This window comes from Diorhabda sublineata, chromosome 5 (assembly GCF_026230105.1).
Source record: "Diorhabda sublineata isolate icDioSubl1.1 chromosome 5, icDioSubl1.1, whole genome shotgun sequence".
Lineage (NCBI taxonomy): Eukaryota > Metazoa > Arthropoda > Insecta > Coleoptera > Chrysomelidae > Diorhabda > Diorhabda sublineata.
Genome location: NC_079478.1, coordinates 22,640,360 through 22,653,473, shown reverse-complemented (window position 1 = coordinate 22,653,473; position 13,114 = coordinate 22,640,360). Strand labels below are relative to the sequence as shown.

The 13,114-nt window shown below is 33.1% G+C and overlaps 1 protein-coding gene across 1 annotated transcript in view; it reads left to right on the top strand.

Moving 5' to 3' along the window:
* The window catches only part of LOC130444259 (neuropilin and tolloid-like protein 1), a 699,554-nt gene that overhangs the window by 591,069 nt on the left and 95,371 nt on the right, over nt 1-13,114 (top strand). Inside the window, exons 6-7 of the mRNA XM_056779324.1 lie at nt 7,831-8,094; nt 11,924-12,084. Coding sequence (XP_056635302.1) covers nt 7,831-8,094; nt 11,924-12,084 — 425 coding nt within the window. The remainder of the gene's footprint in view (nt 1-7,830; nt 8,095-11,923; nt 12,085-13,114) is intronic.

Genomic DNA, 13,114 nt, shown 5'->3' with positions numbered 1-13,114 from the left:
GTCTATACACTTAATTCAGCAGCGCTTTTTATCCCTTCATTTTTTCTGGTCTTTCTCTCGTGTCATAAAAATCTCAAGTGAAACTTTAACGTTAAGAGAAAGAAAAAAGTAGCTAGGAGATAGATCTGGTGAATACGGTGGATGGTTAACCAATTCGCTAATTTTAGCCATTGGAATCACCGAACTTTGGGAAGGTGTGTTGTCTTGATGGAAAAAGCACTTTCATTTTCCTGAAATGATTGCTCTTTCTTCCTTATCAAACGCCATGATGATGATGTTCTCGTAAATAATCCCATGACTAACCCAAAAAATCGTCGCTATCACTGTTCCAGCTGACGAAACCGTCCTAGATGTTTGCGGAGCAGGTATGCCCGTTGCAATCCAATCTTGACTGCAATATGATTCTTTGGACTGTTCCGTGATGTTTTTTCCTGCTTATTGTGTTAAATGTGATTTTTAGTATTTATTTCTTCTGTATTTATTTTATATTATAGATATCTAACAGCAATAAGTTTTTAATTGACCAATTAACTTAGCAAGTGATTTTTGTTTGGAATTACTTGAAAATACTATTGGGTCAATATGACCCAGCTCGTCCATACTTGGCTAAAAAACAGAACGCAATTACTACAGGGTTAAACTGCGTTATTCATAATTCTTCAGGCAGTGTATGGAAAATATGTATTTTGATATGTCTATAGCCCCTTATATCTTTATATCATGAATCCTACGGTCGTCCAGTACCATATGATCTTTTTCAATGATATCACTGGTTTTCGAAATTTTTGGTAGTTCCGTCATCAGTCATCAGTAAAACCGATACGGCCACGTTTGGAATTCAGCTGCCCAAAATTTTTCGATAGTAAATGATGGTGTTACTCTCTGTGCATAATGTCTAACTCTTTTTTCATTTGCCTAAGCATATTGCTTATTAAAATCAAATATTTTGGGTTGTATTGTATACGAGACCCCAATTCCATACATACATAAAAGTATAAAGTTTTTTGTTCCTTCTGGTAAAGCTCCAAATAACCACGGATTTGTTCTCCAAGCGAATATATGTGATAATGGATCAAGGAGAACTAATCACTGAAACAAAATACCAGAAATGTGGTACTATATCTATTATTATGGAATATATTTAATACCAATGAGAAATACGTTATCAAATAGATACGACACAAGAAATATCCGTTATTCTGAAGGATATTCTCATCAATTTTAATAATAGATGATGAAGGTTCCGGACTTTTCTGTACGTTCCAAATATCACCGTGCGTAAGCAGTGAACTCTTACTGCAGATGTGTACAATGATTTTCAGGGAAGTTTCAGTGAGCAACAAAGTCTTTAACAATTGAAACTCGCATTTTTTCATCAGTATTTTATTAGAAATTGTGTGTCGCTGATTTAAAACAACCTGGATATCTCTTGTTTATGAGGCATAAGCTGATAGGCGATGTTTTCCAAATGAATATATCTAGAAAGTGAGAAGTATAATCGAGGAAGGTCCAAAGTGCACTTATCAAGCGATTCAGGCATCTCTTCTCGTTGCATCAGCAATAGTAAATACAATTTCACTTGATCATCGTCATCTGACAACATTTATTAATTGTTGGGTGCCACATACGCTTGAAGATTTCTAAAGGGCAGAAGACCGAGAAACGTTGGAAAGATTAAATGATAGTGGACGTCGTATTCTTTTCAAAATAGTAATAGAAGATAGAACGGGGATACCATGTTATTCATGTTCTTACCCCCACATACAGGGGTGTTAGTGTGGATTCATTAAGATTCACCAACAGCAACAATGGTAGAAAAGCAAACGGCCCAGAAAATTATCCAGAAGATCCACGCGGCTTAATGTTTCATCAGGATAATGCATTATCACATACGGCACAGCAGATAGTTGAACTTTAACGTGAAAATAATGTGAAAGTCATAAAGAATCCACCCTATTTACCTGATTTGCGGTGTGTTATTTACGTGGTCGACGTTTCACAACAAGGTTTCTACTTTTCTTGTATCTCAAAATATATAACATCACCAATGTATAACTATTTATAATTTAAAATCAATTGTTAAGAAATATTGAGAGTTAAGAATGGCAGTTTAAAGAGGAAGTGATTTAGTACGGTACGAGATGCTTATGGACGAGGCGACGAAGGAGCCGAGCCAAGAATATCCAATAGAATACTGTAATAATAACTTCACGGACGTATATCGTGATATCATATTTTTTTCATTCTGTTTATATTTTAAAATATGAAATGTCATATTTGACAATTTTACTGAAAAAAAGCTCCTCTGATTATTCTCTCTCTATTATTTAGAAAAATTAAAATTAAATTAAAAGGTAACATTGTAAGCAAAGGCAGACATATTGAATTGAATGGCTGATAATTCAAATAAAATTGCTGAGAAAAGTGCGCAAGCAGTGGGACAAATTATTCCAATTAGAATGAAAGTTTAGTTATTGATGTTAATTGATTTTTTATTTCTAATTATTTCAAAAGGGGTTGGAAGAGTTTAAGAGTACTGTAAAGTACAAGGTTACCGTAAAGTGCCATTTTTCGACCTCAAATTAGTACTGTAAAGTCGACTTTACTGTACAGTGTAAATTTTAAGCTTTCATTCGATCTTTCATTTCTGTATTTATCGAGAGATTAATCGATTAAGGTTGACTGACCTTCAATGTTTCAAGTTTTTTTAAGTGATTCAAATATTATTCCCTAGTTTAGTTTCAGTTTAAATTGGTACTAATCAGTATAGTTTTGATCTTACAAATATATAATCATTCTTACAACGTGGTGAACTGGTCTTTAAAATTGAGCTATTTCAAAGTATTACGAACTCTTTGCCTGAGTAATTATGGAAGATAAAACAATGCAATGTTCTTTTCCTAATCCAACCGGATAGCATTACGGTTTTTACAGGATCATAAATTTTCATTATTCATGGACTGCTTCGTAGAACATTTGTAAACTGTTTGTATTCAACCGAAAAAAGGAAGATACAAGGAGTATAAGATAATTAATTGGTATTATTCAGAAAAATTTATATATGATAATTGTCTTTTAACTCATATTCTCATAAATTTATGTCGTGCCACTGAAATCCATAAAACTCACTCGATTATATTTATTGTTGTGAAATAGGAAATATTAGTCAGAATTTTTTTTCTGTTCAACAATAATAAATAATTCACTAGAAGGAAATTGAAATATTATAATTTTTGTAGATTGAATAATATTGACAATTCGATGGAGTGATATTATTCAATTGTCATGTCACAATTCATAGCGATAAAATTTGTTATCACAAACATTAATTGCGTTGTTTTGTTTATTCATATCCTCCTCTTAACATATTGGAGTGAGTTGTAATCAAAATTCATGTCCAAAACAAATCATAATGCTGTATTTTGGCTCAACTAGGTAGTTCCCGGCTGTTATAGCGATGAAATTTGTTATCGCAAAAATTCTTGTGAATTTGTATCCCCCTCACAACATATTAAAGTTAGCCGTGAGTAAAATATCAAAATTCATGTCATAATACTGTATTTTGGCGCAAGTAGGTGGTTCCGGGCTGTTATAGTGATAACCTTGTTATCACAAACAACAATTGCACTGTTTTGTGAATTCATACACTCCTCTCAACATATTGGAGTGAGCCGTTAGCACAATATCAGAATTATATACAAATCAAATCATAATGCATTATTTTGGCGCAATTAATTGATGGCAGGCGGCCATAGCGAAAAAAATTGTTATCGCAAATATTAATTGCGCTGTGAATTTTTATCCTTCTCTAACATATTTGAGGGTAAGTAAGCAAAATATCAAAATTTATTTCTAAAACCAATCATAATGCTGTTTTTTGGCGCGAGTAGGTGATTCCGGGCTGTTATAGCAATAGGGTTAGACCCAGAACGTATAATTGGTATCATTACTGTCCATTTAAAATGCATATTAAAAGTTAGTAGTCCGGACTCGTGCTGTTCCGCAGCAGTGACTATGTGGATAATTATAGCTTCGTCATAAAATCAATCAATACTTATGTTGTCGAAGGTATACAAAAAGTATCGGGGCACGGTCAAAAAATCAGCCATCATTTCTACATTGTTCATAATACAATAGACTATGTAATTTCACAATACTTCCTTCTAAACAACATTGGTTGTGCGTCGACCCTTTGGTTTAATCTCTACCTTGACATTTTTGAATGATTTCCCACTACATACAACTCTGTAGCTATACTAGAACCTGAGAAATCGATCTTTGAATGTAGAAAAATTGTCAAAAACCTACAAAAATCCATAACTCCACATTGAATGTCCGCGCCTAGCTCCTCTCCAACTCAACCGATTTAAGTGTTCAAAAACTCAAAAGAAAGAAGGTGTTTCGGCGAGTGTTCTTAAACCAAACCGAAGTTTCTATCTTGAATAGAACCTGAGATATTGAGGATAGAACGTGTGTATGTGAAAAACTCCCATAAGTAATGTACAGGGGGTAATCGCATTTGAGTATAACTCGAGAATGGTGAAAATTATATGAAATCCGATGGTTGACGGCTGATCTGTGCATCAATACCTTTCATTAAAAAAAAAATTAAGCAAATCGGTTGGGTAGAACGCCTGAACGGACTCGGAATGGAAATCATAAATTTTTTTAATATATAAGATTACTGACGTTTACTACGGAATTCCGAGCAATTTTTTCTTTAGCAAGCAAGAACTGCGTACTTCGGCTTAACATACAGGAAAATGATATATTTCTCATTAGAAGTTGTAAATATAATTTGTTTGAGTATTTCGTCAATTTTAAAAAGACACTTGGGAGAGGTTAGTTGGAACTACCAGTTTTACGGTGGCGTTCCCAAACACTTATGAAAATAAACTTGAGATACTCAGCGTAGGACTTTTCTGTAACTGTTTCAGAATTCAAACTTTTATCAAAAATACATTCTCCTTACCGTACTATGTGTGAATCATTACTTTCATTATAAACACAAATTTCTAGATACTCCTGCTTTGACAGGAAGGTTCGACGACTGACACGAGGGTTGCTACTTAAGTCTTGAGATAGACCAGAACCAGCAACAAATAATAATGATTTGATATAGCTCTATTATTTTTTTAAAATATTCTACATTATTGTCGAAGCATTTTTTCAATTTCAATACCTTCATAACATGTGATTTGAACGCATCAACCTCTGCTTTATGTGCAGAAAAACGTTGACGCCGTAATTTATTTCTGATCTGTGAAAATTAGAAGGAATCATTGAGTGCCAAACAAAGACTATATGGTGGATAAACCATCATTTCGATGTTTTGACTGTTCAAAAACGTCACATCAGTTCAAACAAGTGGTAGATATCGATTCATCCTCTGCGACTCTTCACTAAATTTTTCAAACAGTTCTGGTGAATAAATGCTGTTGTACCAACCAAAATTTACCGTTCTATGTTGCTCTAATGGAACGGAGGCGATATTTTCAGTTATTCCGAAAAAACAGGCAATCATTATAAAATTATGCGGTATCCAACGCGAGCAAACCTTTTTGCCATCCAAATATTCATGCAAAATTGAATTTATGCAAGTGAAACTTATGCATAAGCATGATTCAATATCACAGTATGTCACATGACGGTCTTGTAATATCAGTTTACGCAGAACAACCGATTTTGAAAGACCTTCACGAAATCCATCCTGTAGCGAAGTGCCACCATGATTGAATTTGGAAAATCACCGAAACACGGTGGCTCGACATGGCTCTTCATCATCAAGAGTCAAAGCAATTTGATCAGCACACTGCTGTTTTCTCCACGTCGAAGGACATAAAAAATCATCGCAAAAAATGTTGGCGATTTATTTCCATTTTTTGATCAAGATGAATGTTTCAAGTATCTGTAAACAAGTTAAATGTCAAACTTTATAATGGCAATGTCAGGTTTGACATATTCACATCATTGTTATCATATCTCAAAACTTAAGTAGCAAGCCTCCTATATTCCAACTTAATATTATAATTTTTGAACATGAAACGTATAATGAGAATATTTCTCTCATTTATCTAATTCATATGATTTTGTATTGAAAATATTGAGCTCGACTATCTCCTCGGATTCTTAATATGATTCTACTATCGCATTCACTTCTAGTACGGCCTACGTTCTTTGTTTGCGCATCTCACAGCCAAAGTTATATTAGGCAAGTTTTATAGTTACATTTGTAATTTAATCGAATATTGGATAAATACTCTAGAGTTTAAACATGGAAATAAAGCAATGGCAATGTCGAAATCAATTGGTACGAGCTAATGATAAAATTTCAAGTAAATTGCTAATTGTCAGTGGTGTGCTTGAGGGCTCAGTTTTGGGTCAAGTTCTTTTTTTGATTTTCAACAATGATCTCACTGACCTACGGATCAATGGTTAATTCACTTTATTCGCGGATGACACCAGTGTATCCAGGGGTGGTCCTCATACATAAGCTCTACATTCAATCATGGGCAATGAGCTCATAACTATTAGGTCCTGCTCTAACGCAAACGTCTCTGTTTAAACAATGAGAAAACTTTAGTTTTATCCTATAAAGGAGCTTTAAAACTTCTAAAGCTCAACGATGACTTATACGATCCTGATATTCGATCAAATTTTTTGGTCTACATATTGACAGTGCCCTTCAATGGTCTGTACATATAGAAAATCTGACGAAAAAATCTCTGTTTGATTTGCCATTATATCTGTGTCTGAACACTGCTTTAACAACTTACTACTCGTTTTCGAATCGTATCTTCGGAATGGTTTGCCTTTCTGTGGTTCTTGTAGTTTGCTAGTCTTCGATTCTAGCTTCAAATTACAAAAAAGAGCAATTCGTTATATTTATGGTTTGAGTAGTAGAACACATTGCTAATTCTATTTTAAAACATACAAAATTCTAACTCTCACCGCTCTCTTCATTTTAGAATCTGTTTGTTTGGTTCGCAAACACTTCCACAACACGACTGAGAGACCTTACTAGAAGAAAGAAGCTAGACATTTACTTGACTATACCTACTTCGGATCTGGTGAAAAATTCCATTATCTTTAGTGCGAAAAAATTATCCAATCAGCTACTTTCTGAAATGAAAATAGCAAAACCTTTTGATAAGTTTAAGAAAGGCATTTCTGCTTGAAAGGTCTTATTAGTCTGTGGCTGAATTCTACAATACCATAGACTCTAGAGACTGGCATAATTTGGGATGTAAGATACAATATACTCATATAATATAATTACTACTATTGAATCATTATATTGTATTATTCAATCATGTAATATAAAATTATGTAGCTTTGTCCATAAAATTGTACAAATTTTCTAGTGACAATAAAGCTTATCTCTCTCTCTCTCTCTCTCTCTCTCTCTCTCTCAACATATTAGGTATGGAAAAAACTGAGACAAGACTAAACAAACAATTAATTTTGAAAATTATATAAAAATTAACAAATGATCAAAGATTATATTTTTCAGAATGATTTTCATATTACTGCAACAATTATAATACGGAGGCCTTAAAACTCTCCAAATATATCTGTAATTTATGAGGAATACCTTCAGATGATTGTACTGATAAAATATATATTTGGACCAAACTTGAGAATCCAATTATCGTCAGTCGTAGTATTGATGCGTTTCATTAATTTCTGATTAAACTGTATAATATCTAAGAAATTCAAGTAATTATGGAACGTATACCGAAATTCTAGAACTGTATCACGAAATGTATCTATTTTGCTTAAAAACAAGCTATTATGCTTGTAATCTGATGAATGTTTATTATTTTCCAGCTCCTCCAGGATATCTAGTGAAACTAGATTTTCGGGATTGGTTTGAATTGGAATCCAGCCCAGGATGTAAACACGATTATCTAGAAGTACGTGATGGTGCTCATGGCTTCAGCAACTTACTCCATAATCTATTTTGTGGTAGGAATTTTCCTCCAATGATAACATCGAGTGACCGCTATCTCTGGATCCATTTTAGATCGGATGAAAATATAGAAGGCAAAGGCTTCAGGGCAGTGATCGAGTTCATAGAGCGGCCGGCTAATTGTAAGTTTTTCAAATATTTTTTAAAAAATATATACTATCAAAATATCACTAGCAATCCATTGCTTTTAAAGAGACTATACGGCTTAGCATGATAAACAGAAGCTTGTCGTAAGATTATGAACGAATTAGGTTACGTGAAACACGGCTTTGATTATTTCTTGCAGTGTTTTCCGTTGCACCATCTTGTAGGAATCGAAATTCTCCAAAGTACGAGTCATGTATTCGTGGAAAAGAATACTGGACTGCAATAACGCATTAATCAAAAAAACAGTTACCTGCAAGATCAAGCGGTGGAATCTTAGACTATTAAGTAGTAACTTAAATGGAAATGGGCTTCCAAAAAAAAAAAAATAAATAAAAAATTTATTCTGGAGATTACACACGTTCCTTTGTACTCACGTTTGGACAGTTCATATGTATATCTCCATCATCTAGTAGTAATTCGCGTATGACTTGATAATATTGAGCCACAGCACTAAAAGGTTCCAGATGAAGAATAGAAAAGTTTGAGTTTTTACATCATGAGTTCAAGAATGCAAAAAAGATGATTTGATATTTCTAGTAACATTTCTCAACCTTAACCTACACATGAACTTTCTTAGAATTCTTGTATTCTCCATCATTTTTCCTTAGCCATTCTGTATCAATGATGTTTATATTTAAATTTTTATTGTCACAAAACAACTTCATCTACACAATCGAAATACTAATTAATTCCCCTTGTTTTAAACTCTTCACCATATAAGGTCTTTTTAATTCGTAACCCTATTTTCTGTAATAATTTCTAGTACCAACACCTGAGATGACTGCTATTGTAATGGAATTATGTTCTTTAATCGCTATTTCCTTTGCACGATTTATAAGAAGAGTCCCATAGCCCTGGTGCTGGAATTATTTCTCGTTTCTAACACTTACTAGAACTATACTGCCATAAACATGGAGTTCTCCGATTATGGAACAGCCTCCAAGAAGTTCAGGTCGATATGTCTTGTCAGCAGAACAGTTTCTTGGTCTAAAATAGAAAGAGTTTTTACTACATCTTTAGAAATTATTATAAAACAATATGGAAGGTAATAATTCCTGAGTGTTATGAGGCAAGTGTTTATTTTAGATAAAACAGTTGATATTCGAATCATTGTAATGTAGCGGTAATCGTTAGATGCGGCCACAAAGATTCTTGGGTTATGCGCAGATCTTTTGAGATTCGATTAAGCGCTTACAACGCGCGTTTTGGCGACATTTGCATTTGACCCAGATGATGATTTGTGATGTTATTAAAACTTTTGCCATCGCAGAGTGTTTTGCATTGTTACATATCCATTGTTCGAAAATTTAACAGATATTTTAACAATAAATGAGTCGTACGCAAATGTCAAATTGTTACTTATTATGTAGAAACTAAATACTAGTTTGAACTTGTTGGAGCGTGCCTACATCGACAGTAGAAACCTAAATTCAAGAGAATCACATCTTATTATGATGATACATCTTAATTAAATAGCTGCATTTGAAACAGATTAAAAAAGTTTGGTGAAGCACCCATAACTACTATCACACCAGAAAATGCTTAAGAATTCATAAATTCGTACTTCAATATCGACGTGTTCCTATTAATATCATTGTGAAGAGTGGTCTCTCATATAATGTGTTACATAATATTCTTCTTCAGTATACAAGGTCTGACAATAAAGTTATGATACTGATGCTGTAAATTTATTTATTAAAAAATCATTCAGTGATAACAATATCCTCCTCAAAGTAATTCCCCTTAGCAATAATACACTGACTCACAGATGTCTTCAATCGGTTTGAAATATTATTTATTCAAGATAATTTTTTGATTTTGGTAATAGAAAGAATATCAAGAGGATATATCCAGGGAATAAATTGGCTGTGATAGCACACACAGCACAGCAATTATTCTGGAATAATAAAAATATAATAAATATATAATAAAAACTAATATAATTAATAAAAATAAAAACTGCATCACAATTAACGCGCAGTGGAAGGGTGCATTGTTCTGATGTACCTAATTGTACACGATACATGGGTGCACCATGTTGACACTTCTTCGTCTGTCAAGCAATTCGTGATGTAATACTTGATTTACGGTTTATCTTGGTAAATAAACTCCTTATGGTCCACCACGCGATAGCCAACCAAGTAAATAATCATCTTTATATCTAGATGAGTAAAAATATGATAGAATAGTGAATTATCACTTGTTGTTTATTGAAAACAATATTATGCAAATGACATTCGATGTTGTTTTTGCTATTTTGACAATTTTTCCGTATAATTTTGTACGCAGTTTTCTCATAGCAACATCTTGAGTTAAAATTTGCCCGCTTCTATTCCACTGTTCCTTTCCTTGAACATTTTATACCTAAAAACACGCGTAATACAAACACATAGAATCATCACTAAACGATTTTTGTACCAATTAGTTTCATAATTACCAAATTTCACAGAAAAATTTATCACGACAAGTTTTTCCTCACTTTTTATGACGAACATTATTAAAACACATGTACACGTAAATTGGAATATTCAAGATTGGTCCAATATTTTATTCACGAATGAATCAAGATTTTGTCTGTATTCATCAGATTGGCGTGTACCAGAATATAGGCGTGAACGGCTCAGGTTAATTTTTGTCAAACTGAAAACTAGTGGCTCTAATATGGTTTGAGGGGGAATTTGTTTCTTGGGTCTCACGGAATTAATACATCTGAATAATGGAAGACTAAATACTGACAGGTACATAACCAATATCCTAGAACCCCATGTAGTGCCCAATATGCCTCATACCGGTGACAACTCTGTCCTAATGCACGATAATGCTCGTCAACACGCTGCTAGAGTGGTTCGGCAGTACTTAGAAGAGGTCTAGTTACCCACCCTGAATTGGCCTGCACGTGTCCCGGACCTTACCAATAGAGCATGTCTGGGACCATCTAGGATGGCAAATTCAGCAACTTCCGGCACCAATAAGAAAACTAGATGATCTTCAAAATGTTCCTTTTCAACTTTTGGAAAAACATGCCGCAAGGATACGTCCAAAACCTTTTTAGAAGACTTTTAAGACGAATGGAAGCTGTAATTAGAGCGAAGGGCGGCAACACACGGTATTAGAAATTCATTTGGCTTGTTTTAGTTAAAGCACCGTTCATTTTTTTGTAAAGATGTTTTGTACAATTTTTTTGATATTTTCTATGTTTTGGTAAATCAAACTTTTTGTCCTCTCTATATTGAACTGATATTAATAAAGGCGTGTCTGTTGGCGTTTTAATTCGTAACAATAATAAAACTCGAAAAATAGGCAACACATTTAAAAGATTTGAAAAATAATGAGTGATGCGATAATTTTGTGGGCCGTTTATTTCATTACAATATATTTTGTTTCGTACACAGAATAAACAGTTTCAATAGATTACAATAAATTGAAACGATTTGATTGGTTCTTCCAGAATCATGTAGACAGAAGAACTTCTATATTATAAGAAATATTCATAAAGACATCACAACCTCTACAAAAGAAATCAACGTTCTTTCGGCAAGAGAAACTCGGAAGATTTTCTTCGTTAAAACTAAAATTTAATATCGGATGATTGTTTTTTAATTATATTCATATACGATTGTTGTTTTTATAGAAATAAGTCATTTGCTTGGATAAATTGATTAGGCAGGCAGGCCCTAATGCCTTCAGATCTGTAAATTGGACTCTCAAACCGTAAATTCGTAATATAAGTGAACAGATAAATTATGAGAATTATCTTGCCTGAAAATATGGTCATCTCATTAATTATTGTTTTTTGAATTATAGTGAGAATACCAGAAGCTATGCCTTGTGTTATGACTATTGAGAACGAAGTGGAAGGAGAATTTGGTAAAGCCGATATAGATAACAATACGATGGATTTTTACAAAGACAATGACATGCCTATTGATTGTCTCTGGTCAATTACAGTTGAAGAAAATTGGAAGGTGAGTTCACAGCTTTCGTTTGGATATTGTATAAACTTGAACAAGCCATGGTTTCCATTAATATCATACATTTCTTGTAGCTCCTGGTTTACAAGGCCGTTTTATGTGTATCTCCAATAGGGTACTTGCATTTTTTGAAAAGTATCTATTTTTGGTTTATTCTATAAGCTCTTGATATGAAATAATGTCAGAAAGTGAAATATTTGATTAAAAGTGAAAAAATTATATCCAAATATTTAATTGAAAATCACAAAACTTTTAAATTTTAAACTACATAACAAAACGATTTTCATTAGTTTTCAATTGTTACGTTATAGGTATAATAAAAACATTGAGCAGTTGTCTGATTGATGATCACGAGGTTATCATTGCCGGTAACGTAACGTGTGCTGTTATTAATCATTAATTGTATCAGTGATTAGAAGCGTGCAGAATAGGGGCATTATCTGCTGTGCTACTTTTTTCTTCCAAATACAAATTCGAAAATTGTAAATTTCTACCATAATCAATGTGTCTCGCGCAGTGCTGTTTAATTTAACTCAACATTTTCTTGTCTGCTGTTTTGGTTAATATTTTTTTACCTTAAGAAATTTTGTCGTTCTGGAAAGTAGTTCATTACATGGTATGTATAGATATCCATTTGAGATCAGATAAGTTTTGTCGCTTGGTGTTCCATATGAAATAACGCAGATCGCGCTCGTTTTCAGCTGATCCTTAATGCAATTTACTTTCAAGTTGATGGTCAATAATGAATTACAATGAGAATGCTATTTTATAATGAGTTAGTTTTAGTATTTATATGATCAACAAGAAGTATTTTTCTGGAATGATCTTTTCTCTTATTTTAAACAGAATATAATAAAGCTAGAACATAATAATAATAAATCCTGCCTGAAATAATCAGAGAAACAAATTCAATGTTATTAGCTCTTGATTAAACTTCTTTGAGTTTAAATTGTGTAAGACTAGGCTGACATTCTCATATTGATGTCTACGTCAAATTTATTCGATTATCTTTAATGCAATCGTA